The sequence below is a fragment of the Cinclus cinclus genome, chromosome 3 (assembly GCF_963662255.1).
Source record: "Cinclus cinclus chromosome 3, bCinCin1.1, whole genome shotgun sequence".
NCBI lineage: Eukaryota > Metazoa > Chordata > Aves > Passeriformes > Cinclidae > Cinclus > Cinclus cinclus.
This window is the reverse complement of record NC_085048.1, coordinates 86,928,593-86,949,051: the sequence shown is the minus strand read 5'-3', so window position 1 is coordinate 86,949,051 and position 20,459 is coordinate 86,928,593. Positions and strand designations below refer to the sequence as shown.

The 20,459-nt window shown below is 37.5% G+C and overlaps 1 protein-coding gene across 1 annotated transcript in view; it reads right to left on the bottom strand.

The window, feature by feature from the left end:
* Positions 1–20,459, bottom strand: part of LRPPRC (leucine rich pentatricopeptide repeat containing) — a 158,397-nt gene that overhangs the window by 66,017 nt on the left and 71,921 nt on the right. The window contains exons 4-15 of the mRNA XM_062489024.1: positions 20,289–20,402; positions 19,653–20,175; positions 9,429–9,631; positions 7,078–7,200; positions 6,263–6,384; positions 6,110–6,168; positions 5,454–5,540; positions 4,840–4,966; positions 3,685–3,829; positions 2,756–2,898; positions 2,384–2,489; positions 2,196–2,303 (exon numbers count right to left, since the gene is read on the bottom strand). Coding sequence (XP_062345008.1) covers positions 2,196–2,303; positions 2,384–2,489; positions 2,756–2,898; positions 3,685–3,829; positions 4,840–4,966; positions 5,454–5,540; positions 6,110–6,168; positions 6,263–6,384; positions 7,078–7,200; positions 9,429–9,631; positions 19,653–20,175; positions 20,289–20,402 — 1,860 coding nt within the window. The remainder of the gene's footprint in view (positions 1–2,195; positions 2,304–2,383; positions 2,490–2,755; positions 2,899–3,684; positions 3,830–4,839; positions 4,967–5,453; positions 5,541–6,109; positions 6,169–6,262; positions 6,385–7,077; positions 7,201–9,428; positions 9,632–19,652; positions 20,176–20,288; positions 20,403–20,459) is intronic.

Sequence of the window (20,459 nt, the reverse complement as noted above, 5' to 3'; positions counted from 1 at the left end):
ATATCTCTTCCATTACAAGGCCTTGTCTATACAAAGACACAAAAACTATATACATTACACTGGGCATTACTACCTGGTTGAGAAAATTTTATTATTTTTTGTATGAGATGTAATACTGTGTCTATACTTCTGTTCACATTATTTTTTGCTCCTAAAAAGCACCATTCTACTCATTTACTACCTGCTCTCACCATTAGGTTCTCACTGCAGCATGACTGTTTGCTCTATTATTTCTATGAAACAATTTCAGGGTGGACGAGGTCTTTTCCCTTATTTACCTTTCTTAAAGCATATTGGCTGTACTTTTAAATAGTGGAACTAATTTGTTCATTTTTTTATTATTAACTCGGAAAAAAATGAATGCAAGCTTACACACAGGAATAAGACAACTTGTCTCCACTCAGCAAAAATTGTTACACTGGTTCTTCACTATGGAAGCAACTGATCAGCTATCTTCTTACTTAATGTGTTTTAAGAATTGCAAAATCACTGACTTGTGTAGGTTCATATAGAGTAGTAGTGCTTCAACTTGACAATACAAACTCAGACAGTGAGTACCAGGCTACAAAAATGAGTTTGCAAATTCACAGCATGATCTTACGGCTGTAAGATGTAGAAGTATGCAGAAGTATGTGTACGCAATGCCTTTGCAGACAGAAAAAGCAAAGCCCCTATGGAAAATGGCTAAAAATGCTAGAAATGAGGGATCATTCATTAGTTTTCTTCTCAACTTGCTTACATGACTTCCACCAGCAACTGCAGTTGCCAAAGCACAGTTGATTCCTACAGTAGTCCAAATTTGGGAGTCCAAATTAAGGCAACCTCTGATCTTGACAAGGACCAGAAGAAGTACAAAAACCTAAGTTTCTCTTGACACTCAAACACTGTTTCAATTTTGGGAGCCAAGTCTAAACCTAAAAATACTTCCAACATCTCTTTGAATTGTGTTAGTGAAGTGAAATTTTTCATGGAGTAAAAGATAGCAGCTTTTTTCAGTAAGCAGCATCCACACAGAGAAGTATGACACTGATTTCAATTTACTTATTTTTGGCAACACTATGTTTCAAGTAAGTCACAAAGGACCCAACTAAAACAACATTGCCAGACTTTTAAAATATCATAGAACTTTCAAGGATCCGAAAACCCGGATAAACTTGGGCAGTAGTCTAGCAGGAACAGAGCCTAAAGAGTTAATAAAAACTGAATATTGTTTTCACAAAGGCTTTTTGAAAAATACTTCAGACATTTTTATAGCCAGAAACAATTAGGGAATACTTGTTTCAGCATTTCTTCCAAACTAGAATATGACTGTATATTTAAGATAAAATTGCGATATGAAGAGTCTGCTAAAAGCACTTTTTTTTTGTTTGTGCATTTTGTTTGTCACCCAGTGTCACACTAACAACTCTGCATCTCATTCTAAAGCACATTATACTGTGAGATAAGATGAAAAAGACAGTTTTTTGTTTCCCCAAGGGGGAAGTACTTCTGTTAAAAGCATCTTTTTACAATACCATTCTTTCTGAATTACCAATAACGCAAACCAAAGAATTAGATACTGTACTCTAAAATTTAATATTTTTTCAATTCTTATTCATATCTTGTAGACATCCCCATGTGTAACAGGGGAAAGTATGCTAAATGCTTAAACCTACTTAAGAATCCCAAAGATTGAGCATTTTTGTCCTTCAATCAGTATGCTGTCAGGTCAGGCTCACACATTCAGCAATGTAAGCTCTCCTGCAGTTTTTATGATTGTAACAAAACTCACGTTTGGTTAATCAGGCAAATAATAAGAAGCTGGTTTGAATAAAGGACTGGGTTTGCAGTCCAAGAGAACTATAATAACCTAACCTTACTTTTAAATTCTTCACTTGGATTTCAGTTTCTTCAAGAGTAAACTGTAAATAGTAATGAGCAGCACAAAGAATACTGGAATGCAGAAAGAATGTGAGGAGTTAAAACGATAACTAAACACACAGCTTCTATGTCAAGCAAGATCTGAAATTTGTAGAACCGTATCACAATCAAGTAAGAAGGGAGGTTTTAAAAAAGTCTTTCTGAAGGAAAAATTGTTTGAAATGGAGACAGACATGCAGCAAGGACTTCGTTTAATTTGTGAAGAATCTCACAGCAGTAAGATTTGTGCACTAGGTCTACAATAATACTACAGGAGCATTTAGCAGACAACTCACCTTTAACATTATTCTCTTTCTGGTATGCAACTAGCAGTGGCCAACAATAGTGAGGTCTGAGTGGCAAGCCTTCCTCCTTCATCAGCTTCATCACATCAAAGGCCAAGGCTGAAAACATTCACAGAATAATTAAACAGTGACCAAGCACTCTAAAGAGCACAAGCAAAATAACTAAATAAGTAGAGTACCCAATCTGTTGGTCTCCAAAGCGCAGCGCAAGATGAATGGCAATGGTGCCGAGTGCATCTTTGCTTCTTTCAATTCGGTACAGAATTGCTTCAGCTTGCGCACAGGCTGCAAACAATTTCAAAAATTAATTTAATTTCTCAAAATTGTTAAGAATGTGAGATTCTTCTAATGTTTAGAAAAATGGCTATTACACAAACCAAACAGGACTCCTTTGTGAATTTCAATTTACTATTTGAGTTGACATTAAACAATACAATTCTTTTCTTCTTGAAGAACTGTGCAACAACTCACCGTTAATCTTCAAGGCTGCATTAAACTAAATAAATATACTATTATTAGATTAAGAAAAAAAGTATTTCTATTCTGCTTACCAGATCTCTATTTACACAGTGTTGCAAGAAGAAGCTACCTTGGTCCACATCTTCACGTGATAAATGACTTATAGACTTCAAAATGCTGAAGCTGATATCTTCAAAGCCATGAGTTATCAGAGTCAAACACAGGTTCATTACATCTAGCAGTTGAAAAACAGAGAACAATATTAATAAAATATATACAACATTTTCACCTTAACCTACGAAAATTAGTGAAACCTAGAAAGGCGTTTTACAACTACCATTAACATACTTTTAAACAAGATTCACAACCCAAATTTGAGACTACGTTTTCCAGAATTATTTATACTTATCAATGAAATTCATTTTTCCCATCAGAAGACCAGGCTAAAAATTACAGAAGTATCACCACTTCAGCATGACAGCAGGACAAGTAAAAGAGAAACTCATTTCTACACACATCAAAAAAACAAACAAACAAAAAAAAAAAGGATGAAGTCATGGATCAGATTAAACATACTGGGATCCAGAAGTGACTTTAAAGGTAGGTAATAAAAACCTATATTCAGTATTTTGCATCCCTTTTTTATGATAGTCATGAAGAGCTCTCACAACAGGAATCTTAACAGTGGTGTCTGACGAAAGGACCCAACACTTGCCTTTCTTATAAAAGCTAAATGAATTTTAGAAATTAAAAAAAAGATAGATTCATTTTTAAATTTAAATTATTAAGAGCTGTTTCACATTTAGATTTTATAAAATGCAATCTAAAACACACAAACATACTAATTAATCCACAAACTAATGGCAAAAATATTCCTTTCCCTCAGTATTAAAGACAAAACTGCAAAATTACCTATCTTTGGAAAAAGAAGGAAATACAACAACAAAAAACAAAGCTAAACAAGAAAAAAAAAGGAAAAAAGTATGCTCTCTCCATCCTGCTGTAGGAACTAAGGACATACCTGGAATTAATTCCCTTTCAAATCTTATGCGTCCTTTAATATCCTCGATGTGCTGTGGATATCCAGCCTTGGCAAGGCTAAAGATCACCTGCATCAGAATCCTGTCCATAAGGTACCCTTCAGTCTTCTCAACCTGCTCTAGAGTCTGTAAAACCAAAATATACTTAACACTCAAAATAGAATATTTTTAAAATAAACACAAAACCCTGAGCTTTTGTTTTTCTTTTTTTTTTTTAAATCCACAGATTTAGATAATGGAACATGGCAGAAAGAAAAATTATGCAAGAAGTATTAGGAGGAACTCCAACACCTTTAGACTGTAAAAAGGGACACCCAAAAGGGATATAACATATAGTTTCTTTCTAATATCTAATAATATATGAAAACACCGGAGGTATTCTCATTGGGAGATGACTTTCAAAAGAAATTACCTTGTAAAGGGAAGAATGACTAATCAAACATTTTGTCACTGTTTGGAAGAATGTTGGTTGATGAGTATTTGTTTAAGTCACAGAAGAAAATTATGTTTCCAATACCCTCTTCCTTGATTTGTTCCTCTACATCTGATAGAACTCCTGATAGAACTTATGAAAATTGGTTTGATCTTTTCTCATTCCCTTGTGAATATTTCTTTGATTTAAGAAAAAAAAGTAAGAGAGAATACTTGAAAAAAAAGAAAATCAGCCACACAAAGGGCTGCAAGGAAGCCTCATCTTACAAATAACTAATTTGTTCATATGAACTCTCAAAAAAAAAAAAATCATTTTTACTGGAACGATCCTGTGGTTTCAATGGCCAAAGGATGGCTCAATGGGAATAACCATGGTTTACTTTTTATTTTCATAAATAAATACACAGGTATCCCACATGCACTGCCTCTGAAAACCCCCCTGAATTATTAAATCACTCACTGACAAATCTATCTTCCCAGAGTGAAATGCCACTATCAAAAGACAAGTATTTTTCCGAAATTATGACATTGCTTTCAGTTAAAGAGCTATTCAATTGCAATAAAAACAATTGTTAATTACTTCAAAATAGAAGGAAACCAATTATAAAATTCTTTCTTATTCCTTCTGCCCAGACAGAAAGCATTCCAAAGTCATACTGAACAAAAGATCAAACAAGTTGTATTTAAATTCAAATTTGCAATACCTTTTTGATGTTATCAGCATCACCCTTTTCAGCATACACATTCAGCAGTGATAAATAGGTGTCTGGACCTGGTTCAACACCAGCCATCCTCATCACTGAAAGGATGTTTTCTGCACTCTTCATATCTCTAAAAGAATTCAAAGCAAGACCCTCAGTAGAATTAATCATAATGATGTTTATTGCAACTTCTACATTTCCTCACTAAATTAATTAGAATTGGAAACAAAGGCTGCAACAAGCTTAGAGAAACTTATTTTAACAAAGCAAATCCTGAAAGGTGAAAGTGCAAATCTTTTTAATAATTGTAATTACTTAAAATACTCTTTCAACTTTAACATGATAAAGTTCAGAACTAAGTGAGCAAATTTCTTCTCAAACACTACAGAAGTACAGTAATTTATCTTGAAATACAAGATTTTCAGACAAAAGAAAAAAAATCTACTTCCTTTGTTAAATAGCTTTTTTTGCTTCATAAATGTAAAGACAGTCTTCTACACATTATTACTCAAAACCATCACACTATCCTGTAGCATGTAATTTTTTCTGTACGGTATCACTTTATCTTTTAGTAAAGTTAACAGTAAACAGAAGGAATAAAAGGTATTAAACATTACCCTGATCTTGCATGTCCTTTCACAAGGCTACTGAATACTGCCTCAGTGATGGGGAGATCTTTGCTCTTCATAAATCCAAGAATCTTACTGCAAAATAAAAAACAATTTTTATTTGTCACTTTGGAACATGCAGGCACAAGGTGGGGCTGGTTTTTTTGTTATCTTTATCTTCCTTTTACTTATTTATCATGCCCCTCAATCACACTGTTACAGCTTAACCTTGTTAAAATTGTTAGAGAGATACCCAGCAAGCCCTGTGTAACAACAGCCAGAATTATTACTATTTGCTCTTTAGCCCACTTTATTCTCAAATGCTTTTCCCAGTAGCCATCTTCTTACGAAGGCAGTAAGCCTTCATAACCTCACACTTTTTCATGATGGCTCTAGAAATTGAAAAACAGGTTATTTTCTGAGCCATGTGAATACAGCTTGATTTGAACACACTGGTCTATCACTTATTTTTATTTAGTTTGCGTAGGTTGCAGCAGTCTCCAGGAAACTGCTCTACATTGCTTGGTTAAAATACTTAGATAAAACCCTTCTTTGCTTTGCTCAATTTCTATGAATTACACAAAAATCAGTTTTAACATCAGTGGTAGGGAATACGAGAAACAGATTTTGCGGAAACCCCTTTAAACATAAATGCAAAAGAATACCTTGCTCCTTCAATGTCACCCTCATTGCAATAAGCAGCAATCAACCTTTGGTATGTAACCTACAGAAAACAAAAAGGGGATGTTAATTACTTTACTTCAATAAATGGAGACTAATTACTATTAAGAATGAAGATCCTCTAAAAGGGTACCTACTCGATTAGGCTGCACATTAGCTTCCTCCATCCTGGCCAAGAATTCTGTCGGAGAAAACTTGTGCTCATTCTGAAGATAGACTTTAAGCAAAGCGTTGTAATGGCTTGTATCATACACAGCACCTAAGGAAATATTTCAACCAGTCAATGTAGATACTCCAAATTCAGCATAGTCTCATAGCTTTCTCAGGTAATTAATTTCATGTAAATGTTACTCTGTATGAACTTCAAAGACAGCTTTCTTTTATTCACCTCTTAAGTATCAGATATTTATTTAACAGCTCATGTGTTTATAAAAGGATACAACATAAGAGCACAGTAACAGCAATGCTCGTGTGCATGCTATTCTACAGTCTCAGCCGTATTTATTTTACAGTTTCAGCAATATCAAAAAGCATTCACCTATGCATTATCTACACATAAATGACTCGCTCACAATAAAAATATCATCTGATAAAATAGCTGGTACTATTAGGAATACTACTAGGAATTCTCAGCCCCCCCAGACACAAAGGTAACATTTAACAGAAGAGTAAATTCGATAATGAAAATCAAGCAAAAGTCCAATTTAAACATCTTAAAAATAATATTTAGGTTTTAGAATTTTAGATTAACACCCCTAGATGTCACTATAACCCCCAGAATTAGAAACAGGTCTCTCACCCGAATAATAAAACCCACTGTTCATTCAGTAGTAAGAACAACCTCTTATAACCTAACATTTAAACACCATTAAAATATGTTGTGTCTCACTACAAAGACAGTAACTAAATCACAGAGCTGTTCTTGCAAGAAGGAGTAAGAGACCCAACATACCAAGCTCTTTCATCTTGTCCCATATCATATGGGCCAGTTCTGTTCTTTCAGGTGACAATACCTCTGGTAAGATTGCACCACAACTTTGCAACAAAAGCAAGGTCTGGTTACTCCCTGGACACCCTGCAAGTGGAACAAAACCACAAATTTCTTCATAAATAATTATGCATTCAATATTAGAAAGCAGATTTTAGACTGACCTACTGAAATATTTAAACATTTTCTATAAAAGAGAATTTTCTCCAAGACTGAAGATTTTAACTGAACAGGATAACCAAATGATTAAACTATGGCACTACAGTGCACTAGCCTAAAAAGATTTATGATGAAACATGCCATTTAGTACAATAATGAGCTTAGCTGAGCAGAAATTGTTAGAAGACAACACAAAATTCCTAAACTTAGATTATCTAATACTTTCTACTACCCAACTCAAGATCCTGAGATAATTTCATCCTAATGGGGACATAACTTTCTAGTTAAGTTTCTAAAATGTCAAAATACTTCATACCAATTTAATGCAATTCCAGAACTGGTAGTCAGAGACATTGCCACATGTAAACTTCCATTTCCAGTTCTGCCTATGCATAATACATAACAAATGAGAAAATTTACATCTAGAGAATAGTGAAGAACTGTAAGATAATCTGCCTTTTCCGACTTCTTTACTAGTCACAGAATGTCAAAAAAGTTAACTATAAACTCATCTCTTTGTTGCACTTCATTAGTATTGCTGAGGCAAAGGCAGAACTGCAGAATCTATCACAGATGACCCAATTAGCTGAAGACAATATTTTTTTCTATCCCATCTTTAAATGCAAACCCGGCAATTTCAAATAAAAATGAGAGTTTCTTTAGAAAGCAGCATGCTGTCAAGTATGATCATCAATTCACAACTGACCAGCTTTTAAATCCCTACACACAATCACTTCATGCAATGAAAATGACAACACATCTTCAGTGTCATAATGCCAGTGCTGCTAGTAACCTAGCACTTTGAAAGAGAAAAGAAAATAAAGCAATGTGAACATGGAGAGATGCATGTGATCTACTGCAAACACCTTTTTCAGGTATTTTGTGTGTTGCAATTAGAAATGGAAAAACAACACAAACAGGCAGAAATCAACACTAACTTTCCACACTTTTGCTAAACTAGTTTCATTATTAATTAATAAACAAAGACTAAATTTTTCATATGGTAGTATTTGCCATTTATTCTAATAGCACCTTAGCCAAATCATTTGTGAGGTTCTATACTTTTATTATTAAATACAATTACAAAGTCAAAGGAATACCCTATAAGCAAATTTTTGTTCTTATGACTTAGAACCTGTGGAACTAGTCAAGGTTCATAAAAAACTACTTGCAGAGAGGTTTAGAGACACAAAATTCTTGCCAACCTGCAAGAATTCACAAATTAGAGGTTTACATCAAACAACAAAGCAGTCAGAATCAGAAAGGATGTCCCAAGTAAAAAAGAAAAAACTAACTTCAACAGAATGAGCATGAATTGAAGGTTTAGCCTTTAAACAGTAAAATGCAAGACTTTTAAAAGCACAATGCCAGCTAGACAAGCCATTACAGTCCAGAGCAATACAAAGCAAAGTTTAAACTTAGGCAAAACAGTATGTGCTGCCATTGATAAATACTGGCAGTACTAGTTAGCAAGTATATTCTTTAAATATCTCCACTGAATCATCATAACTGGTACCAAACCTCATCAACTGTGGCAGCTGGCTTGCAAAATACTAATGCAGTCTGCATATTTTAGCTAAAGAGGTATTGAATCTGTCAGAATTGACAATATCTCAGGTATTTGGTTTTATTTTATTTAAAAAAAAAAAGCTCTCTTGTCATGAATAACCACAGCTACCTGGGAAACTTGTAGATTACTTTCACATTTCCCTATTGTAGCTCCATTTTAAAACAAATAACATCTTAATGGCAGCATGATTCATTACAGACACTTAAAATATATACTGTGAAAAGGAGACAGGAATGAGCCCTGCTCAGAGAGCACAATACAGTTATGTGAGGAAAGTACACTACCAGATTAAAAATCTACAATAAGCAAGGCAATATAACATACCTTAAAAGAATGTTTTTATAAGAGTTATGAACTCTTAAAGACAAAAAAAAAACTTTAAAAACCTAAAATGAGCATTCAAGGAAAAATATCTCTAAAGCAGTTAAAGCCTGTCCAACAACATATACAGCAGAAAAAACAACATTCAAAGATAGAATACAGATCAGAACACTCAATTCATTTCCTTGGCTTGATGAATTAATTTCCTTGGTTAAGCAGCAGCCTGGAGTTTAGCATCATTTTGTTTTAATTGGAAGCAACTTACCTGCTTCGCTTACTTCCTGGAAGATTTTTAGTAGAAGACTTTTAGGGATGCGGCCAGTTTTTCGGACAGAGTTATCCACTTTATTTAATGCCCAGTCAAACTGGCAGGACGGTCTGGTTCGAACTTCTGAAACTGGTTCTTCTTTGATACCTCCTTCCTCTTTAGGTGCAAGCGTAAGGAATCTTATTTGGTTCATGCTTCTGCTTGAACAGAAGCAAACAAAAAATAAAGATTACAATTCCGTGAGTCATTTTGGATCTAGACTAGTCACATAACGTCAAAAAGATAATGCACTTCTTGCTGATGAACAGTTTTTAAAACATTCCATTTCAAAATAAACAAATACAAGTGATTCCTTTCAGTGTCTTTCTACTTAAGAAGTCAGTCATAAATTTTCTCAGTGACACGTTCCTCTGAGCTTTTCAGTTAGTTTGACCTCATGAATTAACAGGTTCAAATAATTTTCTCACAAAAATAAAAAGTTTTAAGTCATCCAAATGCTATATAAAGTCTACTGTACCATTACAGCTACTCACTAAAGCTCTCACAAGTTTTGAAAAATCTCAAGAACAGTCACAGACAGATCTTCCAGAACACAGTAAATCAAGGCAGCAAATCATACCTTCCTTGTCAACTAAAATGCACAAGAACTAATGCAGAGGTTGGTGTGTTAGACAATGGCTTAAACACCAACAGGATCATTCCACATTTTACAGAAGTGACAATAATCAGCATGAAGAATCCAAGCCATATAAACCAGGCATCAACAGCAGATTTGTTTAAACATTTATTTTCTCAAAATAAAATATGACAGTAAGTATAACGAGAAAGTGTTCTTATTTCCAGCAAAGCAATAAAAAAGCTTGTTTTTTTTTTTTTTAAAAAGGAACAAGTTCATATATATAAGAATAAAAAAAAATGAAATATGTGCCACACCAAGGTTATGAACAGCCTGTGTAGGTGAAATTATCATTATACACAAGCATTTCAGGAAGTCTGTTCCCAACTGTTCTTACAACTGCATAAAATAAAGCAGATGATTCTCCTCCAGAATCCTAAACAAAAAAAAAAAGTAGTATTTCCTGGGGGGCAAAAACAAGTTTCAGCAACTTCTCAAATTGCCCTCCCTGATTTCTGCCTCTTCAGACAATTCTTCAGCTAAATTTTTGTAAGCTTTCTAGACTAGTTTAAAAAAATCCCTACACCCCAAGTTTGTTACTCCCTGCTGTTTACAGGTGCTCCAGGAGTCCTATAGAGTAATGGCTCCACATTTTGTGAAATGGCAGCCTAAAAGCCAGGAGTGCTGACATTCTCTACAAAACAATTTCCTGTCCCCGAAGCTTTCTCACAGGTCTATCTGCTGGCTGGTTTCTCACCTAACAGTCATAGTTTAAGGCCCAAGTAAAGAAGTCCAGTGGAGGAGAAAAGCTTGCTGCTGGCAGTTCCGTGTTTCAGAAGCACTGGCAGCAAGCTACTAAATGGCAAAGAAATCATCACTGGGTGATGGTTCACCATCTGGTTGCCTCTTGTGAGCAGAAAGCAGCCCAAAAGACCAACTTTTTCCTTGCTTTGAAATCTTGATTTGGTAACTCAACAGGCCAAAAATTGTAGAAGTAGCCTGAAGCAGAATCTCTTTCCTAATGGAGCCAGGACAAGAGTTTAATAGCTGTTACCTGATCTTTTAAAAAATCCTTCAATAATGAAGAACATGACTACTATTTAGCATTACCTTTTGCAAGAATGTGATTTTTACATTGCCCTATCTTCTAAAGTTTCCTCCTGAAGAATATTCCAGAGCCCAGCTAACTACCTGCATGACATTTCACAAGGGAAAGGATAAGGAAGAAAAAACTGAAGAAGGGAAGAAAAACTGACGAAAACAGGGCAGATCCCATCCTTCAGTCTCAGTTCCATTTCCTGATAGATGCAAATTCCCACCAATGCCTTTGGGCTAGCTCTCATTTTATTCAGATCTCTCTGTGAGTTTATTTCATTAACGAAGCACAATACCAATTTATCTGCTTCACAAAAAAGTAAAATTACTGTTCCATCAGGTTAGAGTAGAAAGAGCGCATGATGTCCACGACCCACCAGAATTAACCAGGAATAAAAATAAATTGAGAAAGAAAAGGTACCTAAAAATCAGAGAAACTAGAAATAAAAACAAACCAAAAAGGAAAAAAAAAACTCTGAAACCACTGCATCATGGTAAGCACCTTGACAGATTAACCTGACTTTTTTATTGCTAGTAGTAATGCCATGTCTCTCTAGAAGTATTCCAAAGGGTGTCATTTTCCCCTGATTCTTTTCCTCTTCTCCTTCTATTGCCTCCTATAGCCAGACACAGGACACTTTTGGAAAACATACATCATTAGACTAATTAGCACAAAATCCAGCAGCACAAGGTAAGAATAACAGGAAGATACTAAATTTTAACTCCTCCAGGATTTAACAAGCAAGTGGGATGCCTAGAACTTAAATAACTCCTTAATAACACATAAAAAGCAATACTCAACTTTGAACTAGCCAGTGGACAGCTAGAAGAACGAAATTGTAATGATTGCAAGTTCTTTACCATTTTCTTAAAGATATAAAAATAAGAAAATAAATAAAAAAAGAAAATGGTACCATTTGTTCTTAAAACACCCTATTAAAAGAGCTACTTAAAAGCTTTGCAGAATACTTCCAGAAAGGTTAGAAAAATGCTCTGGAAGCTGCAGCAATACAGGGCTGTAATGCACAAATTTATACTTTAATTTCCATTAACAATCAAAGCACAAGGGGACACAACTCTTGTACTTCAGATTAGAATTGAAATGCCTTTCCCTATAAAATGCTGCTGCTGTTTTATAGCATTTTTCAAATTATTGAACAGTATCTCATGATATATAGCACACTTCTAACCATAAACAAATTGGTATCTACAGTTCTTAAGTCCTGCATTGTTTTAGGAAAGCCATCTTTGTAAGACTGGCCACATGTCAGAAGTCACAAATATTTTAAAGTACTTGCACAATGTCATCAGATGAAGTATAAAGATAAAAACAGTACAAGCATGCTCAACATAAGCTGCTTAACAGTATGAGAAGACTCCATGGTTTCATTTGCTGCTAAACTCTCCTGCTTAGCATTTAGCAGGATGCTATTTATAACCTAAGTATAGAATATTATAGGGTATCAATTGCTACAGTTGCACACTGTAAAACACTGTGCACTTATATGAAAGTGTTACTTTTATACAGTAACTTCACCTTCTGAAAGGTGAGCAGAATTGGGCATTTCTATTTACATCCCCTCCCATATTACCCAATAGGATACTGGTGCTTCTCTTAATTTATACTGATTAAAGACATTTTAAGGAATGACAATAAGGGAGTGTGAGTTTCATTTTGAGACAGACAGGTAAAAACAGTATGAGATTATAAAACAACCTGAGGAACTCTAACTTTCACTGGCATCCACCTAAATTATCATCATCAATCTGCAATAGGTTTGGTGTAAGACTCAGTTGCACCTCAGCACAGGCCTTCAGCATTTGAATGAATCACATTTTTAGCACTACCTAAGGGGCTGTGTAGTGTTAAACCAATCCCGTAATAAGAATTTGTTAAAAATAACTGACTTCAAAAGCTGGATGATGCTGCAGCATCTACAGTTTTTAATCTGGTACGTAGCACTACGAATCAACTAAGAATTCAAAACTTTAAAAAAAAAAACAAGCAAAAAAAAAAAACACACTATTAAATAAGATGAAAGACTGAGCAGATCACAAAGTCAGCTTCCAAAAAAGATACAAACTTAACAAATTAAGGGACACAGCATTAGGTTTTATTTCAGGCAACCAGGCAAAGGTCAGGAGAACAGAGTAGACAATATAGCAAAAGTTTTTAGTCATAGCAAAACCTCCCCATGAAACACAAAAGGCTAACAAAAAGAGGCAGTTACCCATGCATCAGGAATATTTCATTTTCAGAAGTTGAAAAACAACACACAGTTAAGAAAAATAGAAAAAAAGCAAGGATAAAAATCAAGAAGGCCACATTAACCATTTCAGTCAGGAAGTGACCAAGAAAGCCAGCAAGAAAGGTTGCTAAAAAAGGATGATTTTAGAAATCACCTCTTCACAGGGAAAAAATGACAGCTCATACAACTGTTTGGCTTTCGAAAGATGTTAATTGCAACCATCCTCCGCAAATTTTAACCTATAATTATTGATTTTAAAAAAAGGAGATGGGGTGCAGGTGAGAATATGGAAGAATGCCTCGAATAATTTCTGACAACATTAAGATATAGTGAAGGCAAATTACTAGATCTTACTCAAACTCCATTTGAATTTGGAAATCCTTTGTATTTACTCTGAAAAATCCACGGAAGTTGCAGGAAAAACAGAAGCCTAATAAAAAAATAGAGACTGATGTACAGGCTTTTGGCACCACTTTTACCTGACAACCTACTTACAAGCAAAACAAGGAGATACAATGCACTTCTAGTTGCAAAATATGGGTGCAGTAGTTGTGCAAACAGAAATTTTAAATACATGTACAAAATTAAAAAGTGGCTCATTGCAGAACTGGGAATATTGTGGGGGAGTCCAAGTGAAGCTACCTCCTGATCCAACTAGGAAACAACTGACACAATCCATGTGCAATAATAGCTTCAATAGAGAACACAAGAAATTGTGTGTTTTGGACAAAACACAAATGCAATAATTTAAGATGAGGTACAACTGGCTAAGCACTGCAGCCCAGAGGGTACTGAAAATGAGGCACTGCTAAGCATGAAACATCACACAGCAAAAACAGTTGAAACTCTCAACTTCTAAAAATAGGAACAGAGCTAAAATACAGATAATGGTCTCTTCAGCATGGTGTGTTTATTCAGGAAAAAAAAAAGTATAAAAGAGCTGAAGGACTCATCTATCCATCCCACTTTCCAAACACAGAAGTGACTGAACCTACTCCACCAGGAATCACATAACCACTACTAATGGTTGTAATATTAATTGTAATAAAATATTTAAACAGGATACTTCAGTCAAGCTTTCTCATTTGGAAGCTTCTAAATTAAGATTTCGAGAGGGGGGCAAAAATCTATCATGCATGACCTTGTATTTTTGACCCTGTCTCAGTACTAGTTGTTTGATTACACAGTTTTATGATGTAATCATATTTTCTCAATTATTTTAATTAACTTTTTTCAGACTTAAATGCTATGCCACACAAAAAAACACATCCTTCACCAAGAGCTGCAATGAGTGCCAAATATTTACTTTCACCTATTACCTTCAGATGGCATTTTAAGATTTTCTCTATGTGAAACACTTTATTTGCAAGCACATAAAGCTGCAAAATTTCAGATCTGTTTGAATGAGCAATCTGGTTCTTCCCCAAGACATGTAGTTTCTCTCTACTGTGCTTCAGAACTGGGAAAAGCTCAAAAGGATATACTGAGCCCTGTGAAACAATCTCTCTCCAGCTCCCACAATCACAAGATTAAAAGCAGCCTTCAGATGTTAGAGCCTTTACACCATTTTCAGCTTTGTCTCTACAACTGCAGCCCTTGCCTACACAGGAAAGGTCCACTGTGCATTTCTAATCCTTGGGATTAGAACAAGTGGTAACTACCTCCAGTTTAATTTACAACATTGGGAAAGTAGCTGAAGATAAACTCACAGAAAAACTGATGCAGAAATGAAGTGTGCATGGAGACATTTATACCAAGTCAACCAGTAAAATTCTTCTGTTTACAAGGGTTTAAGTAGGAATCCCACATACTCATGTCTTCCACACTGCCAGACCAGACTTAAGGCAGTGCCTTAATTTCCTATAGGAACATATCTTACACACCAACCTGAGTAAAAAAAAAGTCCTCCTTTCCCAAAACTCAAAAAGTAGGTGATACTCATGTTTTCCCTTACAGCAGCCGAAAGGTTACTTTCTGTCAAATTTGACCAGCTCTAAACATAAAAAAATGTTTATATGTATACATTCAGATACATATTCATATATTATTTATTAGATATATAAATATATTAAGATAACCATATGTTTAATTATAAACATTAGATACTTGCTTCCCTTTATCAGAGTGAAATAAGGCAGTTGCAGGTGCTTTTTCTACGAAAAGTATTGAACATTTTGTTCTTTCTAAACTAAACAGGCAAAAACTGCATGGAATAGTTCTCAAAATAAAGTCATAACAAACTTAAGTGAGTTAGAATCCATTACTGTACAAAAGCACTCCACATCTAACATTAAATTCAGTAAACGTAACACTAAATACCTGAGATCGCAGCATGATTCACACGACTGTTTAAACAGTATTTGTAGTGTTAGCCATGATCAGCTATACAAAAAGGACACAAAAGTTCAGGCCACTGTATAGTTGTTTCAGTGAGACATAGCAGGATCTAACCAGAGAGAAAAATTGATCTCTTTTCATGTAGACTGACAAACCTCGTGTTCCTTGAAGAATATAGTAAAAATTGCCTAAGTGATTCACAAGAAGTAGAAGAGAAAACCAAGTGATTCACAAGAATTAAAAGAGAAAACCTTTGCTTTATACTACAGTTAGAATCTCAGGAAAAAACCTCGAAGGGAAAAAACTTAGGAAAACACCGAAAACGGTGTCAAGCATTGGAGCAGTCTGTCCAGGGAACTCGGACACCTCCCCTGGAAGTGTTCAGAAGACAGGCAAATGAGGTACTTGGGGACATGGCTTAGTGGTGAAGTTGGAAGTGTCAGTCAACAGTTAGATTTGATAATCTCAGAGACCTTTTCCAACCTTAACACCTCTAAGATTCTATGATTTCTTGGGAACTATCTAGGCATTTTCTATCCATCGCTAAAACACTTAACTACAGCATTGCAGCTTGAGCAACTTTATTACTACAGAGTATTATGAAAAGCAAGTCTACTCTATGCCTCCTTTGCATTTGTAGACTCTTCCTTCTATCACTTTGCAAATGCAATTAACCATTCAGTTCTATGCTTTCATTAAGCATTCAGTTCTACATTTTTGTCCACTGGTAATGGGTTGTTATGATAATGAATAGCCAAAAAGAATTCATTTGCAGCTTATCTAAAAAAAAATAAACCAAAATGCACCATTCACTAAGCCATGAATCATTTGGGTCTTTAATTTATGACTCAATTAAAGCCATCCTCCCAATCTGAAACCTTTTTTAAAAGGATATTCACTCTCCCATCTTACCAACATACTTGAAACACAGAACAATGGATCAAAAGGCAAGAGTTCTTACAGGTACCTTCTGTGCTGCTTTTGCCTAGGTTAGTGTTAATTTTCTTCAAAGTAGCAAATATGTGGCTGTCTTTTGGATTTATGCTGAACACAGTTTTGAAAACTTAGAGACAAGCTTGTGAAGGAGCAGGGTACTGGCAGGACCTTTGGGCCTGCAGAGAGGAGAACCTACAATGGAACAGGTTTGCTAGCTTGATTTCATTTTGTTATTGCATTGATTCTCCTTGATTTTCCACCTCAGCTGTATTTCTATGATCTATATGCTTTAGGAGCCTAACTGTTCTCCTTCCCTGATTCAGAGCCAGATAAGGTGGCCAGTAACAGGAGGGTGTTGGAAGAATGGAGCCAACACCCTTTTTCTGAGCACTGACTTGTCCACAGCAGAAAGCTGTAGCATCAAACCGTAACATAACCTAGAGTATGTAGAATAAAGTTCCCCCAAAATATCCTGACATTAATTCAAAAATCTACTCTGAACACTTGTCAGTGGAGAGGTTTGTTACACCATTCTTGACAGTCAGATACGAACAACAAATTTGGGCACTTTTTACCCTAGTGAAGCTTCTCTAAGTTCCAGTAAACCATTTGTACCACACAATTCAGTGCACTGCTGATCTTGTAGATCTGAAGTTTGTTGCAATGTTTAATAGTTTAATAAAATTTAAATAAATAGTTTCATAAACAGGACACACACCTACTATCTTAGCTCGAAGAAGCCTGGATGAAAAATCAAAGCAATAATGATGCTTTGATAAAACCTTGGCTTGATTGCAATGCTTGTTCTTTCACATCTCTAAAGAAGTTCACAGATTTGCAACTTTTCTGTAACCATTATTGTAATGGTATTCACAGACCTGCCTCTGAACTGACTTTGTTATGTTCAATGTTAAAGTGACTATACCAAGCACATAGAAACATAGTTATTTACACAATTTTATTGTAAAATGCTAGACTATTCCTATTTATTTATTCTGTCTTAAAACTGCGTGTGTCCTTCCCTACTGTTACAAACAGACTGCATTTCATTCTCAAAATAAATACTTGAACAGAAAGTACAGTAAGTCCAAATATTGTACATATATGTCCATATTGTCCAGTCTAGTTCTTCAAAAGAGGTCCAGCTGCAGAAATTAAGGCTTAAGTAAAAAAAGAAAAAAAAAAAGGAATAAACAGTTACTTAAGGTAAAATAATAAATTAGATCATACATGTAACACATGAAATTTCAATTTGTAAGTATTACTTTTGCTTTACACTTTGGCTCTAGATCATCACTTGTGCACTAGGATGCCTAACACATAGGGAGATTTTAAGCAAAAATTTATCTTAGGAATGAAACTACTGGGCAGGAGAAATGCACCAGAAGTCTCAAAAGAGTTTTCAGCATGATCACTATCTCACATATGACCCAATTTATATCTGAAATTAAGTATAATTTGGTGTAAGGAAAAAGCTTTGGGAGGGAAATAACCAATAAGCCAAACCCCAGCTGTAAGAACCTAAATATCACATAAAGCACTTCTCAAGTTCTTTCCAGAAATGGAGTTCTAGGGGCAGAAAACCAGTTAGTCCTTCACCAAGTCACACATGAATTTCAGCGAATATTATTTCTTGTGACAAATTAATTTAGGGTACTAAGCTTCTCGCTGAGTAAAACAAAAAGTAGTTACTAGAAAGAAGAAAGGGTTATTGGTAATTTGTAGCTAACTAAATGTGTGGTTCTGTTGACAGCCAAAATCAGATATTCCTGGTCCTTCCCATACTGGTCTACTCCACCCTTCACACCAATTTAAGCATCTGTTGGTATCTAATACACTTCAGTGGTTAAAGATCACAGCAAATTAATTTTTATAGGTAAGATTTTTGCCAGGCTACCAATAAAACAGCCCTAAAGTAAGACTAATAAGCACTAAAAGTAGGGAAATTAGCAACAATGTCCTTATTTTGACATCTATTTTCCACTAGGAGCTCTCCATTGCCCATCCCTTCTTCTGAAGAAGCTCTGGAACTCACCAAGTCCTTTGCTGAACATATTTATCTCTTTAGAATACCAGAAAACTGTTATGGTTTTCTACCAGGAATTAAGTTACATTGATTTAGAGGGAGCACCAGGGATGTAACATGACACAAGAGACAGAACAATTTGGGTAGCACTAAGCCCCTATATCAGCTCGTAAATCTGTATGTATCTGCAGTTGTGTTAATGAAGGTTTGTGTCTCTAAGCTTCCTGCAGGGCACCAACCACGTGTAAGCGTTGTCAAAACCTCTAAGTGTTGTCAAAACCGCAGCCAGGGTGCACACAGGTGGGTAGGACAGGCTGAGTTTTCCACCCTACCTGCGTGACAGAAGGGAGAGAAAAGCACGGCAAAGAAATTGAGCGGTGCCTCCTCACAAGAGACACAGCAGCATCTGAGGGCACGAAGAGGAAGGAAGCCCAGGTTCCAAGAGTGCAGGTACCCAGAGTCAGTCACAGAATCACCGACTCTTCAGGTTGCAAAAGACCTCCAAGATCACCGACCTGTGATCGATCACCACACTGACAGCTATAACCAGAACACCGAGTGCCACGACCAGTCGTTTCTTGAACGCCTCCAAGCACAGTAACTCCACCCCATCACTGCTTATCTCCTCTAGTCCTCCTCCTCGACGCCCCCTCCACACGACGTGTCCCCCCACGGCCGCGTCCCCCGGAGGTCAGGGCTCCGCTCTGAGCCCAGGCAGCTCAGGCCGCCCGGCCTGAGGGCAGCGGGGCTCCCGCACGGCCTTTGCCCCGCGCTCACCCCGAGGCCGCGCACACGCGGTGAGGCCACCGGGCCGGTCTGGGGTGAGCGCTGCCTCGAAGCCCCCGGGACAGCCACGCCGTCCGCAAGGGCCGGCGGCATGGCCGGCAGCGAGTGCCCTTGGGCGCGCAGCCTCAGCCGGCCCCGCCAACCCTACCGGGCAGCTCGGCGGCGCGGGGCCTCACCTGACGGGGCCCGGCGGTGCGGCGGGGGCGGCGGGTGGGCGGAGGAGCGGCGGGAGCAGCGGCGGGAGGCGCGGGCGCAGCGCCCGGAGACGCCCGGCGGAGCTCAGCAGCGCGGCCATGACCGCCCGCAGCACGTGAGCGGCGCGCAGGCGCTGCGCCGCCGCCGGCACCATGTGATAGGGGGCGAACCATTCCCCTCGTGGGGGAGGCGCTGGGCCCAACTTCGCGAAGGGCCCGCTCAGGCGCCAGCGCGCTGCTAATTTCCACCCCGTGCCGCCGATGGGCCGTTCCGCGCAGGCCCGGGTTGGGCCGCGCAGCAGCCAACCGGGAGCGGCCCCGGCGGAAGGCGGGCGCCGGCAGGAAGCGGCGGGAAGCGCTCGGGTTCCCGGCCGGCGGGAACTCCGGCGGTCCTTCCGTGGCGTTCCGCGGGGGGTGCTGGCTCTGTCCGCCTGCCTCTCCCGGTCTGCCCACCCAAGTACTGCTTCCCTACAGCACGGCGGTGGCCGCCGTTTCTTCGCTGCCCCTGAGGTGTTCCAGACCCTACCGAAAGTGTAGCGGGTGGCGCGCACGCGCGCCAAAAAAAAGGAGGAAAAAAAAAAAAAAAAAAAAGCCCCTCAGCAGGTTCCATGCGATTACGAACCGTGTCTTGCCCGTGCTGCTGGCCGCTGTGCACGCCAGGGAAGCCATGGGAAGCTGGGCTGGAAAAGCTGCTGGTTGCTATCCGACTTCCCGCCGAAATCTTGTCATCGCCTGGGAGTGAGGGCAGAGGGAAGAACTTTATTAGGCCGAGTATCGATAGGAAATATC